Source organism: Cynocephalus volans, chromosome 4 (assembly GCF_027409185.1).
Source record: "Cynocephalus volans isolate mCynVol1 chromosome 4, mCynVol1.pri, whole genome shotgun sequence".
Classification (NCBI taxonomy): Eukaryota; Metazoa; Chordata; class Mammalia; order Dermoptera; family Cynocephalidae; genus Cynocephalus; species Cynocephalus volans.
Window position 1 is genome coordinate 152,952,154 of NC_084463.1, and position 16,682 is coordinate 152,968,835.

The 16,682-nt window shown below is 43.0% G+C and overlaps 1 protein-coding gene and 1 pseudogene across 1 annotated transcript; one reads left to right on the forward strand and one right to left on the reverse strand.

Moving 5' to 3' along the window:
- The first annotated feature begins 7,068 nt into the window (after window positions 1–7,068).
- On the forward strand, window positions 7,069–8,022 carry LOC134376605 (olfactory receptor 6Q1). The gene has a single exon (XM_063095094.1). It carries the CDS (start codon window positions 7,069–7,071, stop codon window positions 8,020–8,022), a length of 954 nt encoding a protein of 317 aa, XP_062951164.1.
- A 3,601-nt stretch (window positions 8,023–11,623) lies between these two features.
- On the reverse strand, window positions 11,624–11,782 carry LOC134377384 (U4 spliceosomal RNA; annotated as a pseudogene).
- Window positions 11,783–16,682: the final 4,900 nt, after the last annotated feature.

A 16,682-nucleotide genomic window follows, 5' to 3' on the forward strand; every position in this document is an offset into this window, starting at 1 on the left:
TCTGCAAGATTAAACAGCTTTCCCCAAATCACAGCTAGTACCTGACAGAGCCAGGGTCAAACTCAGCTCCATTGATTCTAGAGACAGTGCTGTCAACATGGGGGGCTGTCTGCATGCCTGCAGGTCAGACATGCTGCTGCTGTCGCATTGCAGTGGGAGTGGGGAAGTGGGCATGTAGTGATCAAGAGCAAAGAGGAATCGGAGAGCAGGTCTCTGGGCATCACGTAGCCCCTTCTGACTGCCCACCCACAACTGCCTGCTCACCTTGCTTTGGTGGTTATCTTCTGAGATCATTGCCTGAATCTTAGTAAGTGCATTTGCCTTTCACTTTTGGGAACAAGTCTCCCAGCGGCCAGGTGGAGAGAAGTGAAAAGGAGAAATCCAGCCTCTCTCACCAGGCTTGTTAGGTAGCTGCACAAGCAAATAGCTGCAGGAACCAAGTTTTAATTTCCCTGCATGGGTCCCAAACTGTTTTTCCATATTTGTTAGAGAAAATCTTAGCCAAGAGAGCACCAATCTTTTGAGGACACCAAATTGGGCCAAGTTCCTGTGTGGCCTCTCTTTACTCAGCAGTTGTCCCATATGACACTCTCCTCCTGCCTTGGCCGACTGTTCCCTGCGTGGCACTTGGTTGATAAAGTTCTCTCAACCTCAGAGAAGCTGATACAGTTAATAGGCCGGGGAGCCTCACTGTGCTCCTGTAGCTTGCTGGAGCCTGCAGGGGATTCCTCCAGCGGGGCTCTGAGCTGCAGAGAAATTAACCTCACACTCAGGGCCCAGAGCCAGGGTTGCAGGCATGTCTTTGGGTGAAATGATATGATAGAGGGAGATGGCACGGTGTGGAGGGGAAGCATGGGTTATCATGTCAGATATGCCGGGGTTTGGATCCCATCCCCGCCATGTACTATTTTGTTGACCTTGTGCAAATTACTTACTGTCTCTGAGCCTCAGTTTTTTCAGTTGCATGAAAATCAGGACAAATAACACCTTTATCAAGGACAGATCATAGGATCATAGTGGTGTTGTGAAGATTAAATGAGGTAATATCAGCCCAGCAGAAGCTGGCCCATGAGAGGTTCAATAAATGCCCTCTTCTTCCTTTTTTGAAGGGAGGCTCAATTTCCTAGCAACACAGGACCCGAGGAGGTGGGTGTGGATGAGGAGTAGTATTTGAACACTCTGAGGCACTTCCTGAACTCTTGTTCAGAAAATATTCCTCACTTGACCTGTCTGTGACGGCTTATGTGTTTCCATCAGAAATTCATTCCGCTGGGTTAGACATTGCCTTCCGTCTAGGTTTCTTTTATTTCCTTTCAGTGAGGAGGTGGTGAAGCTGGGATTTGAAGTACCAGGTCATCTAATGCCTGAACACAGCCTTAACCACTGTGCTCTCCTGCCTCTCCATGGTCCTCACAACCAGCTCTCACTGTTCATCTGGGCATTCAAGGCACTTTCACATCTCTCTTTCCTGGCTGGCCGGGACCTCTCTCTCTCCCGTGCTGCACTTAGTGTTGTCAGTCAAGGGTGGCCTCTCTCTTGTCCCCCACCCTCACTGTGAGCCAATTCTTGATCTCACCAGTCTTGTCTTCCTTCTCGGCCAAATTAACTGCCCCCAGCTCTGTTCTCCCAAATAGGTAATAACTAGCTCATTGTTTCTGTTGTGACACTTGAACACTTCTCTGTTTCTCCTGAAAGATGACTTGTTCTTAAAGGGGAGGGCTTGTAACTCACTTATCTTTAGAAGCTTGATATTCAGGGGCTCCATGATGAATGCTTGACTGAGGAAGGGGCAGGCATGAAAGTGTGGGCAAGTTGCACCAGCAAATTAACAAGTTAATAGGTTCAAAATGCTGTAGATTTCAAAATTTGCCAAGAGTTAATCGTGGGATTTTCTGTCTCTCTCTTTTTAATGAATGAAAGTGTATTAATATATATGAGTAAATGAAGGAATGGGACATTCATTCAATTATTTTATCCATCTAAGCTTTTTGAATGGTTTTCTCAATATATCAATCCAATCCATGTGACATCTTGAGTTCATCCCTTGAGTCTCTCAAAGAACGTAACTGGATTTCAGGTAGTGGAGGAAACGCTGGTGGAGGTTCGAGCTCATTCCTAAGATCATTTAGTTTAGATTTTGGGTTTTTGATTTGGAATCTGAGTAGGGCCCCTTGCATTTTGTTGATGAGATGTTAGGGCAGGGGAAGCAGTGATTGCACATGGGGCTTCTGGGCAGGTGCAATTGACCAAGTGTCTCAACCCTATGTCTTCCTGGGTGTCAGTTGTCCCACCATCTTTCTGCAGAATCTGCAGAACAAGAGACAACAGATAATTTGGGGACAGCTGGCTGCTTGGTGGTGGCAGGAGGGGTATGTATGTCCATCAAGCAGGGTAACTACAGCTAACACCGTGAAGTGGTCTTTTTTGCTCATGTCACTGTCCAATGTGAGTCTAGAACAGGAACTGGCAAATTAAAGAATTACAGCCTCTGGTCCAAATGCAGCTTGCAGCCTGTTCCTGTGTGGCGCATGAGCTAAAAATGAGTTTTTACCTTAATAAAGGGTTGCAAAAAACAAACAAAAACTCCTCAAAGAAGAATATGTGGCAGAGACTGTCTGTGGCTCACATATCTTAAACTATTTACGATATGGCCGTCTATGGAGAAAGTTTGATGATCCCTGCTTCAGGAAGACATGAGTTGTTTTCCCTGGGGATTCAGGCTCTTTCCATCCTTTGGGTCCATGATGGGGAAAGAGATAGTGGGGAAGGCATACGCGCTTCTTAAAAATACCGACCCACAAGTGAAATGCATCATTGCCTGGATGTGAGCGGGTGGAAAGGCAGTCCCTGGTCAGGCAGTGTCTCCCAGCAACGACTCCACACTGGGAAGGAGAAGCATGCATCTTTGTGGTGTTCTCTCTCTCTCACTCTCTGAAATATCCCACTTCATTACCCCTTCTTCAACTTTTGAGTATTAAAAGCAGTTTCTTTCCATGTAACTAATCTGGACCCAATACAAAGCCCACAGGTGCTGGCATCCTCTGTCTCAGCCAGGGATCAGACAACTGACAGTATTATAAAGCAATACCTGCTGTGTACCAGGCCCCATGGTAGATGCTGGGCAGGTACCTGCTCTGTACCAGGACCTGTGGTGGATGCTGGGAGGTGGGAGGGCTACCAGCTCTGTACCAGTATGCCCCTCAGTATCCACCAAGTTTCCTGGTGCAGAGCAAGTGCACTGTGTATTTCTTGGCCTGACGTGCACGCAAGTTTGGAGGAATGAGGGAAGGAAAAATCTTCCTAGTGAAGATAAGACTATCAAACTTGAGTCACAGGTAAGATTTAGAAATGATAGTGTAACAATTCGTAGGTGAGACAACCATAGTAAATTGCAGAGCCAGGGCTTGAATCCAGATCTTTTTGACTGTAAATCTGTGCTCCTCATGACTGTGAAAAAGAATAACATTTCAGAGAACTTCACTATGAAACCTGTCTGTAACACAGCAAGTCAAGTCAGGCTTCTATAGCATCTGGGTGCAGTGAGCATCTCTGTCGGGAAGGGCACATAGGAAGGGTGAGTGCTGTTCTGTGGCTGCTACCTTGTAAACCAGATTGCAAAGGAGGGAAATGGGTGGAAATTGTGTCCTGAAATTTCCCAGAGCATCTGGGGCTTCAATGCAAGTATTGGGCCAGGAAGCCAATGTTTACAGACGGCTGCTGTGGGGATGTTGGAGCCCGGACTTAGGCGTGGTGAAGATACACACAGGAATCTGAAGACTTTGAACTTGTTTATTTCTGATTTTGTATCTCTACCTGATTTCATTGCCAGGAAAGGATGGAATATTGAAGCCAGAAAGAACTTGCTTAATTATTTACAGAGGAAGGAGCCGGGGCTTTAGATCTTGGCAAACACAAATTCAAATTCTAGTTTAGGCATTTGTGATTGTAGGCTGAACACTATTTCTTTTCTTCCAAATGGTCAGAAATAGAGAATAATTTGTCCAAGGTTATAGAACCAGTGTGTAGTTGTTTTAACTCTTAATTACTGCCTAACAAACTACCCCAACACTTAGTGGCTTAAAGTAACAACAGTCACTCATTTAGCTCAAACATTTGCAGTTTGGGGAAGGGTCAGAGCTGAGGGCTGGTGTCTGCTTGGTCAGCTCCACGGGGGCTGGACGATCTCTTTCTCAGATGGCTCATTCACCCAGCTGGCATGCTGGGGCTGCTCTGTGGGAGCTCGGCCAGGGCTGAGCATGGGGGGCTTTGTAGTCCTCTCCACCTGGACCTTTCCACAGGCTGCACGGGCTTCCTCACACCATGGTGGCTTGTTCCAAGAAGCAGGAATAGGAAACTGACAGTGTCTTTAGACTTGGGCCTGGGACCTGATACAGCATACCTTCCATCTTATTCTATTGTCAAGCACTCACAGAGCCCAGATTCAAGGGGAGTGACTAAGACCCCACTTTTCTTTTCTTTTTTAAAAAACTTTTATTTTATTTTGTCAATATACAATGTGATTGATTATTGTGGCCAATTACCGAAACCTCCCTTCCTCCTCCTTCTCCCCACTCCCTCCCAACAATGTCCTTTCTGTTTGCTTGTCGTATCAACTTCGAGGAATTGTAATTGTTATGTCTTCTTCCATCCCCCCCCCAGTTGTTTGTGTATTTATTTATTTTTAGCTCCCAGAAATAAGCGAGAACATGTGATATTTCTCTTTCTCTGCCTGACTCGTTTCACTTAATATAATGCTCTCTAGGTCCATCCATGTCATTACAAATGGCAGTATTTCATTCTTTTTTATAGCTGAGTAGTATTCCATTGTGTAGATATACTACATTTTACGAATCCACTCATCTGATGATGCACATTTGGGCTGGTTCCAAATCTTAGCTATTGTAAATAGCGCTGCGATGAACATTGGAGAACAGGTATACCTTCGACTTGATGATTTCCGTTCCTCTGGGTATATTCGCAGCAGTAGGATAGCTGGGTCATATGGCAGATCTATCTGCAATTGTTTGAGGAACCTTCATACCATTTTCCATAGAGGCTGCACCATTTTGCAGTCCCACCAGCAATGTATGACAGTTCCTTTTTCTCTGCAACCTCGCCAACATTTATCATTCACAGTCTTTTGGATGTTAGCCATCCTAACTGGGATGAGATGGTATCTCAGTGTGGTTTTGGTTTGCATTTCCTGAATGCTGAGTGATGTTGAGCATTTTTTCATGTCTGTTGGCCATTTGTATATCTTCCTTTGAGAAATGCCTACTTAGCTCTTTTGCCCATTTTTTAATTGGGTTACTCGTTTTTTTCTTGTAAAGTTGTTTCAGTTCCTTGTATAGTCTGGATATTAATCCTTTGTCAGATGTATATTTTGCAAATATTTTCCCCTACTCGGTTGGTTGCCTTTAACTCTGTTAATTGTTTCTTTTGCTGTGCAGAAGCTTTTTAGTTTGATATAATCCCATTTATTTATTTTTCATTTGGTTGCCTGTGCTTTTGGGGTCGTATTCATGAAGTCTGTGTCCAGTCCTACTTCCTGAAGTGTTTCTCTTATGTGTTCTTTAAGAAATTTTATTGTTTCAGGGTGTATATTTAATTCTGTAATCCATTTTGAGTTGATTTTAGTATATAGTGAGAGGTATGGGTCTAGTTTCATTTTCCTGCATATGAATATCCAGTTCTCCCAGCACCATTTGCTAAAGAGGCAGTCTCTTCCCCAGTGTATAGGCTTGGTGCCTTTGCCAAAGATCAGATGACTGTAGGTGTGTGGGTTGATTTCTGGATTCTCTATTCTATTCCATTGATCAGTGTTTCTGTTTTTATGCCAGTACCATGCTGTTTTGGTTGTTATAGCTTTGTAGTATAGTTTAAAGTCAGGTAGTGTTATGCCTCCAGCTTTATTTTTTTTGCTCAGAATTGCTTTAGCTATGTGTGTAAAACTCCACTTTTCAATGGAAGAGTGTCAAAGAATTGGGGCTGTATTTTAAAACATCCACAGTAATGGAGATGTTACATTTTCTCATTCCATCCTAAAAGACAGGATGTATCTTGTAGGATCTCTTTTTTATCACCTGTTGTTGAAAATGGGATTATTTAGTGATTCATCCATGGTCACATATTTCGTTGATGTTGGAGCTTGACCCTGAAACCAGCATGGATCTGAAGTCAATCCTGCTGATTCTATCTTTTGATAGTTATGTTCGCTTTCCATGCCTACTGATATTTCCACAGTTAAGGCCACCATCACTCCATAATGTACTTGGGACAACCTCCCAACCTGGCCTTCCTGCCTCCTGTCTTGTTCTTCTCCAAACCTGCCCCTTCTGAAGAGCAAAAAAGCATAGCATTGCTCCTCTGCTTAGAACTCTTCGAGACTCTCTGTTGCCCTTGTACTGAAGCCCAGCTCCATCTTTTCCCGTAACTTGGTGTCAAGCCCTTTGTGATGCTGTCCTAGCCTACTCCTCAGGCTCAACAACAGTCATTTTCCCTCCACACTCTATTCCAGGAGAAGTCAACATTTAGATTTTCACCCTAATATTCGTCGATCCCAACATGATGCTAAGTGTTTAAGTGGGATTATCTTGTTTAAATATTCAAAACTCAGTTAGGTTCTCTTATATTTGAAGCCAGGTATGCTTGATCAGGACACCAAGCTCTTAACCTCTGTGGCAAACTGAGTCTACTTGAAGGTTTTCAAATGCATAATGTCCTCTCTGGTGTCTGGGATTACTATGTTTTCTCTGCTTCTCTACCTCTTATCTCACTAGTTTATATATCTTTTTCAGGTTCCAGCTTTAGGCAGTCCTTCCTCCAGGAAAATGTCTCAAGACTAGTTGAGCTTCCCTGCTATTTCTTCCCATAATATCCTGTCTTATTTCTATCCAGCATTTTTTATTTTATACTGAAATTTTCTGTGCCCTTCTCAGACTGTAAATTCTCTGAGGATGGAGACAGTGTCTTGAGTACACTCTCCTCCTCTGAAGTGACCGGTATTTTAGCCCAACCTCCTCATATTATCCATGAAGCTATGAGTCTACTGAGCTCTCACCCCCACATATGCAGCCCTATACCCAAAACTGGACCCAGGTGACAGAGTTCGTCATGGTGGGCTTTGCTGGGGTGCATGAAGCATGCCTCCTCTTCTTCACACTCTTCGTCACCATGTACGTGTTCACAGTGGTGGAGAACGTGGCCATCATCTTAGTGGTGGGCTTGGACCAGCGGCTACGGAGACCCATGTACTTCTTCCTGACTCACTTGTCCTGCCTTGAAATCTTGTACACCTCAGTCACGATGCCCAAGATGCTGGCTGGTCTTATTGGGGTGGATGGGGGCAAGAATATCTCCTTCACTGGATGCCTGTCCCAGCTCTTCATCTTCACCTTCCTTGGGGCAACTGAGTGTTTCCTACTGGCTGCCATGGCCTATGACCGCTATGTGGCCATTTGTATGCCTCTTCGCTATGGGGCTTTGGTGTCCTGGGGCACCTGCATCCGTCTGGCAGCTGCTTGTTGGCTGGTAGGCTTCCTCACACCCACGTTACCCATCTACCTCATGTCTCAGCTGACATTTTGCGGCCCTAACGTCATCGACCACTTCTTCTGTGATGCCTCGCCCCTGCTAGCCTTGTCCTGCTCGGATGTTGCCCTGAAGGAGACAGTGGATTTCCTGGTATCTCTGGCTGTGCTCCTGGTTTCCTCTGTGGTCATCGCTGTGTCCTACAGCAACATCCTCTGGACACTGCTGCACATCCACTCGGCTGCCGAGCGCCGGAAGGCCTTCTCCACTTGCGCAGCTCACCTGACTGTGGTGAGCCTCTTCTATGGCACTCTTTTCTTTATGTATGTTCGGACCAAGGTGGCCTCCTCCATCAACTTCAACAAGGTGGTATCCGTCTTCTACTCCATTGTCACGCCAATGCTCAACCCCCTCATCTACAGTCTTCGGAACAAGGAGGTGAAGGGAGCTCTGGGCCGAGCCTTTTCCTTCAAATCTTTGAAGGAACAGTGAGGAGGCATGTGGAGAGACCCAGTTCAATGTCAGGAACTCCATAATTTATCCTCCGATCCTTTTCTTCTAGGGCTAGAGCAGGCCTCAGCCTCAGAGGAAGTTTGCAAGGCATACTTGCTGGCTGAATTTCCAGAAATAGGAGTACACTTGTCTAGCACAATATAAGATAAGCATAGAGGCTAGCTTAGCATGTATTTCTCCAAGTCACCTCTTTTCCATGGTTGTGTGATATTTGACCCTTGGTTACAGGGCACGATAACATTATTTACTTAAGTGTAGAGCTGTTTTCCAATCTGCAGCTTTTGTCTAGCTATGAGACTTGTACTATCAAGACCCTGAGAAGCCAAGGAAGACGTTGATCAACATATGCTGATTTCATCATGAGCCAACAAAAATCCAGCATGACCCTCAGGCCCTACTCTCAAAATTTACCGTATAAATGCTTATGATTCTAGCCTTTGGGGAGTTCAGGTCTCTACAGCATTAGCTGGCCTGTTTTCCTTGGTTGCTGACCTCCAATGAATACTAATCTTTCTTATTGCAATTCTTGGTGTGCCGATGTATTAGCTGGGTTGTGTATGCATAGGCAAACTCCTTTTGGTTCGATAACACCAGTTTCCTTGTCTTGAACATTTGAAAGAAGAGTGGTGAGGACTGTGGACGGGAGCTGTAGGCTGGGTAGTCAGGAGTTATAGAGTATGTATTAGTTAAAGAAAAATAAGCTGCTATAACAAAAAAGACTTAACTATAATGTAGCTTAAAGAATGAAGGAGACTTTCTCTTTCTGGCAAAAGTCCAAGGTGAGTGTTCCAGGTTGATGGGTGGCTCTGCTGAACAGGCCATCAGGGATCCACATTCCTTCCACCTTGCAGAGTTGACATTCCCTGGATATTTGCACGGTAAGACCTGCAGGCCAAATCCACTCAGCACTTGATTTTTAATGGCTTGTGAACTAAAAATGGTCTTGACACTTTTAAATGGTTGAAGACAAATGAAAAGAAGAAGAGTAAGTATTTCATGACACATGAAAATTTCATAAAATTCAAATTTCCATGTCCATAAATCAAGTTTTATTAGAGCACAGTCACACCCAAATGAATTGTCTATGGCTGCTTTTGTGCTACGACAGCAGAGTTGAGAAGTTGTGACAGAGACTGATTGCCAACCTCTGATCTAGGGCTTTCTTGTTACTTACACAGTCAGCACTGGGTCTCAGGGGGCAAGAGGGTGAGGACAGAGCATGGAGGAAACACACCTGTGTCTTAAGGTGCCTTGACTAGATGTAGCCATCATCACTTCCACTCACATCTTTGGAGAGAAATGAGCCATAGGTCACATCTCTAGTCCTCCATTGCTTAACGAAGGAGAAACATTCTGAGAAATGCATTGTTAGGTGATTTCTTTATTGTGTGAACATCATAGAGTGCATTCACACAAACCTAGATGGTACAGCCTACCACACACCTAGGCTATATGGTATAGCTATTGCTCCTAGGTTACAAACCTTCATTACTGTACCGAATACTGTAGGCAATTGTAACACAACGGTATTTGTGTATCTAAGCACAGAAAAGGCACAGTAGAAATATGCTATAGAAAGATAAGATGTGGTGCACCTGTGTAGGGCTCTTACCACACATAGAGCTTGCAGGATGGGAATTTGCTCTGGGTGAGTGAGTGGTGAGTGAACGTGAAGGCCTCAGACATTACTGTGCACTACTGTAGACTATATAAACACCGAACACTTAGGCTACACTAAATTTATAAAAAAATAAAGTTGTGATGGCTATGACATCACTAGGTGATAGAAATTTTTCAGCTCTATTTTAACCTTATGGGACCACGGTTGTTGATGTGGTCTGTCATTGACTAAAATGTTTTTATGCAGAGCATGACTATAATTACAAGTGTAGTAAAAATGGTCTATAGTTGGGTAGCCAGATGCCCAGTCACCATTTAATTATTTTGGAAAAAGAGGAGAATGAGTTTTGGTAGACAATTAGCAGTTTCCACCACAGACTAGAATCAGAGCTGATTTTGCATGTGATCTGTGCATTTAATTTTTATATCTACATTCTCATATTTGAAATGTGTTTTGGAAATTGATTTATGAAGATCTCTAAGGCAATGTCAGATCTCTTGAAGTAAGGCTTAAAAAGACAACTGTAATTCAAGTAGTACCCTACATGTAGAGAGTTGCATTTCTAAAGGTCTTTATAGTCATCATTTGGATGACTAGCCATCAAATGTGGTTTCCAGAACCTACAGTGTATGGAAGAGGAAAATGCTGAGCTTGGGACTGGGTCGGGGAAAGGATAAGTTTTCTGTGTTGGTATTTCTCAGCTGATTACATCATAGTGCCCTCAGCATCACAGTCTCACCCAATGGCATCTGAGCTACTGCATTTTCATAGTTTACAGAGAGGGCACAAATCACACATTTTGAAAGCCATTTCATTTATTGAATATTATATCAGTAATGTGCTTTGGATTCTTTTGGTTGGCTGTAAGATGCAAAAACAGTGGAAAGGTGAGAACCTTTCAGGATCAAATATAAACACTCATCAGAATGGAATAGAAGGAGTACATACTTTCAGACACCTGACCTGAGTAGATATGAGTGCAAAATGAATTAGACTTTTAGGTTTCTGGCTGATGAAAAGAAAGCAAAACACACTAGGTTACATAGTCCTCATTTATAGTAGCAGAAAGAATTTAAAGTCAAACACAGGGAGTGTTCTTTGAATTTTGAGAACTACTCTGAGATAACTCTATGGGAACTATCAGTAAAGCTTACTATTTTGAGTTTCTTGAAGAATAAATCTATAGTTTAGAGACAAATTACATGAAATGGTAAAAACTCTGAAGTGTACTCTTAGAAAGGATCCAATACACGTAAAAGTGAACCTTGCTTTAATAAAACCTGATACAAAAAACTAAAGTGGGAAAAAATTCTCTTTTGTGAGTATGATCATTCACATTATAAAATTAAAATAATCAAACCCTTAAAAAACAGGTCTACCTACTAGAATCTGGGGTGCATGATGTGTGCAAGTACTGGTGGCTAAAGTTTTTGAGGCCACTACTAGCAGCAGATCAATCTCTAATGAAGATAAACTATGAAGTCATGTCAGGGAAAATGCATATATTTGTAAATAAGGAATTTCTGAAAATACACTTCCTTTTTAGGGGGCATATCTATTCATAGAGTGAAACAGTCATATGAAATGCTAATCTAACAAAGATACAACTTCATTGATAATCAGAGAATGTCTCAGGAAGTAATTCTGGATAAACGACTTGTTAAGATAGAATTCAGTAAAAAGTGCTACTTATCTTATTTTGCCCATTCTGCGTTCTGGGATATTGACTTAATTGTTAAGTAGGAACTACCTGGTAACCGTCCTGGAGAAGGTCCTTTGACTTGGGACTTGGTATGAATGACTGGATCTACACTGTGAAATCAGACCTGTACAGTTTTCTGCGTTTGCACCATCACATAACCATTGCTAAGAGTTTTGATATAAGTCTGTTTCACTAAGGCCCATCCGGACCGTCTTCTATGGTCCCATGTTGTCTTCACCCCTTGCACCTCTGCTGGGATGTCCATTTCATTTTTCAGAGATTTTAGTATTTGGTTAGACTCTTGCTTTTCAATTTTCACATGCCAAGTCCTTAGCAGTTGATTTCTTTTTTTCAATTAGCAATAATCGTGCCTCGGATAAACCTCATTGGCTACGATACTGCCACTGCGCAAAGCTGATTTCTTCTTCTTTTTTTTTTTTAAATTAAAAAAATTTTTTTCTTTCTCTTTAGCCCCTCCAATCATAACCATATCCCACATCCATAGCCTTCTTTATTTTATTTATTTATTAATTATTTTTTATATTTATTTATTTATTTTCCTTAATTTATTTTGTCGATATACAATGTGGTTGATTATTGTGGCCCATTACCAAAACCCCCCTCCCTCCTCCCTCTCCCCCCTTCCACCCAACAATGTCCTTTCTGTTTGCTTGTCGTATCAGCTTCAAGGAATTGTAGTTGTTGTGTCTTCTCCCCCACCGCCCGTTTTTTTTTTTTTTGTGTGTGTGAATTGATTTATTTATTTTTAGCTCCCACCAATAAGTGAGAACATGTGGTATTTCTCTTTCTGTGCCTGACTTGTTTCACTTAATATAATTCTCTCAAGGTCCATCCATGCTGTTGCAAATGGCAGTATTTCATTCATTTTTATAGCTGAGTAGTATTCCATTGTGTAGATGTACCACACTTTCCGTATCCACTCATCTGATGATGGACATTTGGGCTGGTTCCAACTCTTGACTATTGTAAAGAGTGCTGCAATGAACATTGGGGAACAGGTATGCTTTCGACTTGATGATTTCCATTCCTCTGGGTATATTCCCAGCAGTGGGATAGCTGGGTCATATGGCAGATCTATCTGCAATTGTTTGAGGAATCTCCATACCATTTTCCATAGAGGCTGCACCATTTTGCAGTCCCAACAACTTTTTCTCTGCAACCTTGCCAGCATTTATCGTTCATAGTCTTTTGGATTTTAGCCATCCTAACTGGGGTTAGATGGTATCTCAGTGTAGTTTTGGTTTGCATTACCCGGATGCTGAGTGATGTTGAGCATTTTTTCATATGTCTGTTGGCCATTTGTATATCTTCCTTAGAGAAATGCCTACTTAGCTCTTTTGCCCATTTTTTAATTGGGTTGCTTGTTTTTTTCTTGTAAAGTTGTTTGAGTTCCTTGTATATTCTGGATATTAATCCTTTGTCAGATGTATATTTTGCAAATATTTTCTCCCACTCTGTTGGTTGTCTTTTAACTCTGTTAATTGTTGCTTTTGCTGTGTAGAAGCTCTTTAGTTTGATATAATCCCATTTGTTTATTTTTCCTTTGGTTGCCCGTGCTTTTGGGGTCATATTCATGAAGTCTGTGTCGATTCCTATTTCCTGAAGTGTCTCTCCTATGTTTTCTTTAAGAAGTTTTATTGTTTCAGGGTGTATGTTTAATTCTTTAATCCATTTTGAGTTGAGTATAGTGTATGGTGAAAGGTATGGGTCTAGTTTCATTCTCCTGCATATTGATATCTAGTTCTCCCAGAACCATTTGTTAAAGAGGCAGTCTCTTCCCCAGTGTATAGGCTTGGTGCCTTTGTCATAGCAGTTGATTTCTAAAGCATGTTTGTCAAAATGCTGGCTTTGGCTGTGGAATGCTATAGCTCTCTATTTCTCTTACTTGAATCTTCTTTATCTATATTCCTTTTTCTTCTTCTTCTTCTTTTTTTTTTTTTTTTTTTGTTTTTGTGTGGCTTCATTTTCGTTGGTTCAAATAACATCCTGGGAAAGCCATGACAAGATAGGATTTTCAACCCCTTTTGGATCTCATTGCCCAGACACATGAATGCCTTGATACATCAAAACATTTCGTGTAACATCAGTAAACTCTGTCTCTGCCCAGAAAGCAGCCCAGGAGCATACCATTTAACTAGCTGATGCCCAGGATTCTGGGGACTTCATTTGCATCCTCACACTCTCGTGGAAGTGGAGAGGCTTCATTTAGAACAGACTTAGCTCTGGTTGTCACTCCACTGGGTCTGTGACAGTCACCTGTTCTCATTCACTCAAAGGCAATCAGCTAGCCAGAGCAGGTACAAGTTACTTATAAAACAATTTCACAATAGGTTTATTTAGTCTTCTTTGATAGGATAGGTTGAAAATGTTAGATCACAAGCTCTTTGCTTGTAAGGACTATGCTCTAGCATCTCTGAAGTTCCCTCCACAGGATCTAACCTGAAGCAGGGGACTTGTAAAAGTTTCAGTTATTCAGCTGTGACTCAAGAGATCCAGGTTTTGCCACTATGTGTAATTTTACTGAATTATTTAACATGTACTCGTCTAGTGTTTACTATGTGCCAGGTACTATTCTAAATGTTTTATAAATATTAATTCACTTACTCTTCATTGGTAATCCCATGAAGTCAGTGCTATTGTTATCCTCCTTTACAGATGGGGAAACTGAGGCAGAGAAAAGCTAGGTAACTTGTCCCAAGTCACACAGTTAAGTAAGTGGTAAAGCTAGGGCTTGAACCCTGTTCATCTGACTCTTAACTTCTGTATGATGATGCCCTGGGTAAATTGGTCACCTCTCCTGGCATCAGTTCCCTTACCTATGAAAGGATAGAATGGCCAGGATGATTTTAAATATCAACATTTTGAGTGTTTAATATGTGCTGAGCATTTTCATTTCGTCATCACAACATTTTTCTCATTTCGTCATCACAACAATCTAAAGAGGGAATCTTAGTCTCATTTTACATCGGAGGAAACTGAGGCTCAGAGAGGTTACGTAACATGCCCAATTTCATATAGCCACAATGTGGAGGAGCCAAGAGAATTTGAGCCAGGTGTCTTTGACTTCATTAACTCTACTTGCTGCCTGCTTCTGAAGATCTCCCCCGGAGCTGACTTTGCATAAGTTGATTCATTTGTTCATCAGACACGTACACTGTCTCCTCCGAGTACGAGACCCGGCTGAGCACTGAGGGGCCATAGGGTGAATTAGACCAGATGCTTTATCAAGGACAATATTATGTGCAGACCTGTCTCTTCTCCCCTGATAGAATAAAATACAAAACAGAAGCAGCTCAGTGAGAAGGAGGGGTCGAGACCAGTGTGATGGGCCTCAGAGGAAGAAGTGTCCTCCTGGTGGGGACTTCAGGAAAGGCATCCCTGAGAAAGCAGCGCTCCTATGGTCTGCTTCTGTTTTTCTCACTTGAGAGGGTGTCTGCCAAACATTTGTTCTTTTGTGTTCTTTTCGGGGCAGTGAAGGATGATGTAGTATTTGGGAAAGAATAGGCAGGACATGAGTCCTGTTCCTGATGCTAAGATGGTGAAAACCTCCACAGCCACTGTGTCCTTGCCCTGGGCACTCAAATGGGCAGGTATGAAGGACACCCAGACACAGGAGCAGACCAGCATGCTGAGAGTGAAGTGCTTTGCTTCATTGAAGGTATCAGGCAGCCGGTGGGTGGGTAAGGCCACTAGCAAGCTGACCAGACCTAGCAAACCCAAGTAGCCCAGCCTGGCATAGAACAGTCCCAAGTTGCCCTTGCCACATTTTACAGTCACTGTGGACCCAGGCTCTGTAGAGTTCATGGGCTGTGGGGGCCATCTGGTCGCCCAGCATATACACAAAGCTGCCTGGACTAGGGAGCAGATGATGGGGATGGTACTAGGGAGAGATGGCCTGGCCCACTTCCTAATCCAGGTGTCTGTCTAGGTGGTGTGGAAGGCTGCCACCACCACGATGGTCTTGGCCAGCACAGTGGACACACAGACCATGAAGGTGACCCCAAAGGCTGCCTGGTGCACAGCACAAGTTACAAGGTCTGGGTGGCTGATTATCATGAAGGGGCACAGGAAACAGAGGGCCAAGGAGGAGAGCAGGAGGTAGCTGAGCTGGTATTGGCTCGGATCATGGGGGTGTGGTGGTGCCAGATGAAGATTGGCTCTGCAGATGGCCAGTGCTGTGCCAAGGGGCTTGTGGTAGGACAAGAAGTCAAGCGTTTTGGGGATGCACTAGCTGTTTTCCACATTGGGCCACTGGTCCCCAGGGCACTTCTGACATGCGGCACTATCTCAAGGGAGAAAGAGAATCTGGGTCAGAGAACAGAGCAGGGAAGTTTCTGGAAACTTTCCCATAGTCAAGCAGTTATCCAACTTGTGAAGGCTTTTCTAGCAGGCTCAGTGTATTTTAGTGTCATTACGATGGGCCTTCCAGATTGCCTGATACCCTCAGATTCAGGGCCAAAGACACAGATGGCAGAAATCCTGACAGCAGCTGTGTATCATGCATCAGACTATCATGAAATGACATTGAGACAACCACCTACAGAAGCTCTAACTGCTATGTAGGCTTCGTCTCTTTGGACTGAACAATTGTTGTGGCAATGTCATAGTTCATAATCACAGCAAATTAATTTATACATTCATTCATCAGCCTACTTAATTTAAGGAATGTTTATGGGGTGCTTACTATGTACATAAACTCTCTCTCTCTCTCTTTTTTAATAGAGTCACCCTTCTCTAAATCACGCCATTGACAGAACTTAGAGCTCTGCATTGCATAGTGATTTTAAGGGTAGATTTTGTGGCTGGAGCTCTGGAGCTGTCATATATTCTCATTTGACCTCTTTCTTTGATTTGGTTATATCTCCATGTTCCTCGATACTTTGATTCCATGTCCTACTAATCTCCAAGTCCCAGGATATCTTCTTATTTATCATTTCTCTTATTCTCTCTTTGGCATATGGGGGTTCCTCCTCAGCTTCATTCAGTGGCACCTTCCCCTTGTGAAGGACAAAGACTATCGCCAAAGTCTCCCCCTTACCAGGGAGAGTTTTCAGTGTGAGAAGAGACTGTCCAAGCCTGTGGCTTCAACAATCACCTGGATTCCGAACCTGGTTTTTCTGCTCAGGTCTCTCTCCTTTATTATATCCATTGTGTATTCATCTCCCCTAAACATATATTGAAATACACACTGCTCTTCTATTTAAGTAATTCAGTAACTCTCCATTTCCTGCAGAATAGAGTTTGCCCTTCTGAGCCTGGCAAGTAAGGCCCTTTATAATCTGGTCACCTGTTTCC

What these genes read in the sequence shown, in the direction of transcription:
- LOC134376605 (XM_063095094.1), top strand. Translation starts at nt 7,069, where the DNA reads ATGCAGCCCTATACCCAAAACTGGACCCAGGTGACAGAGTTCGTCATG.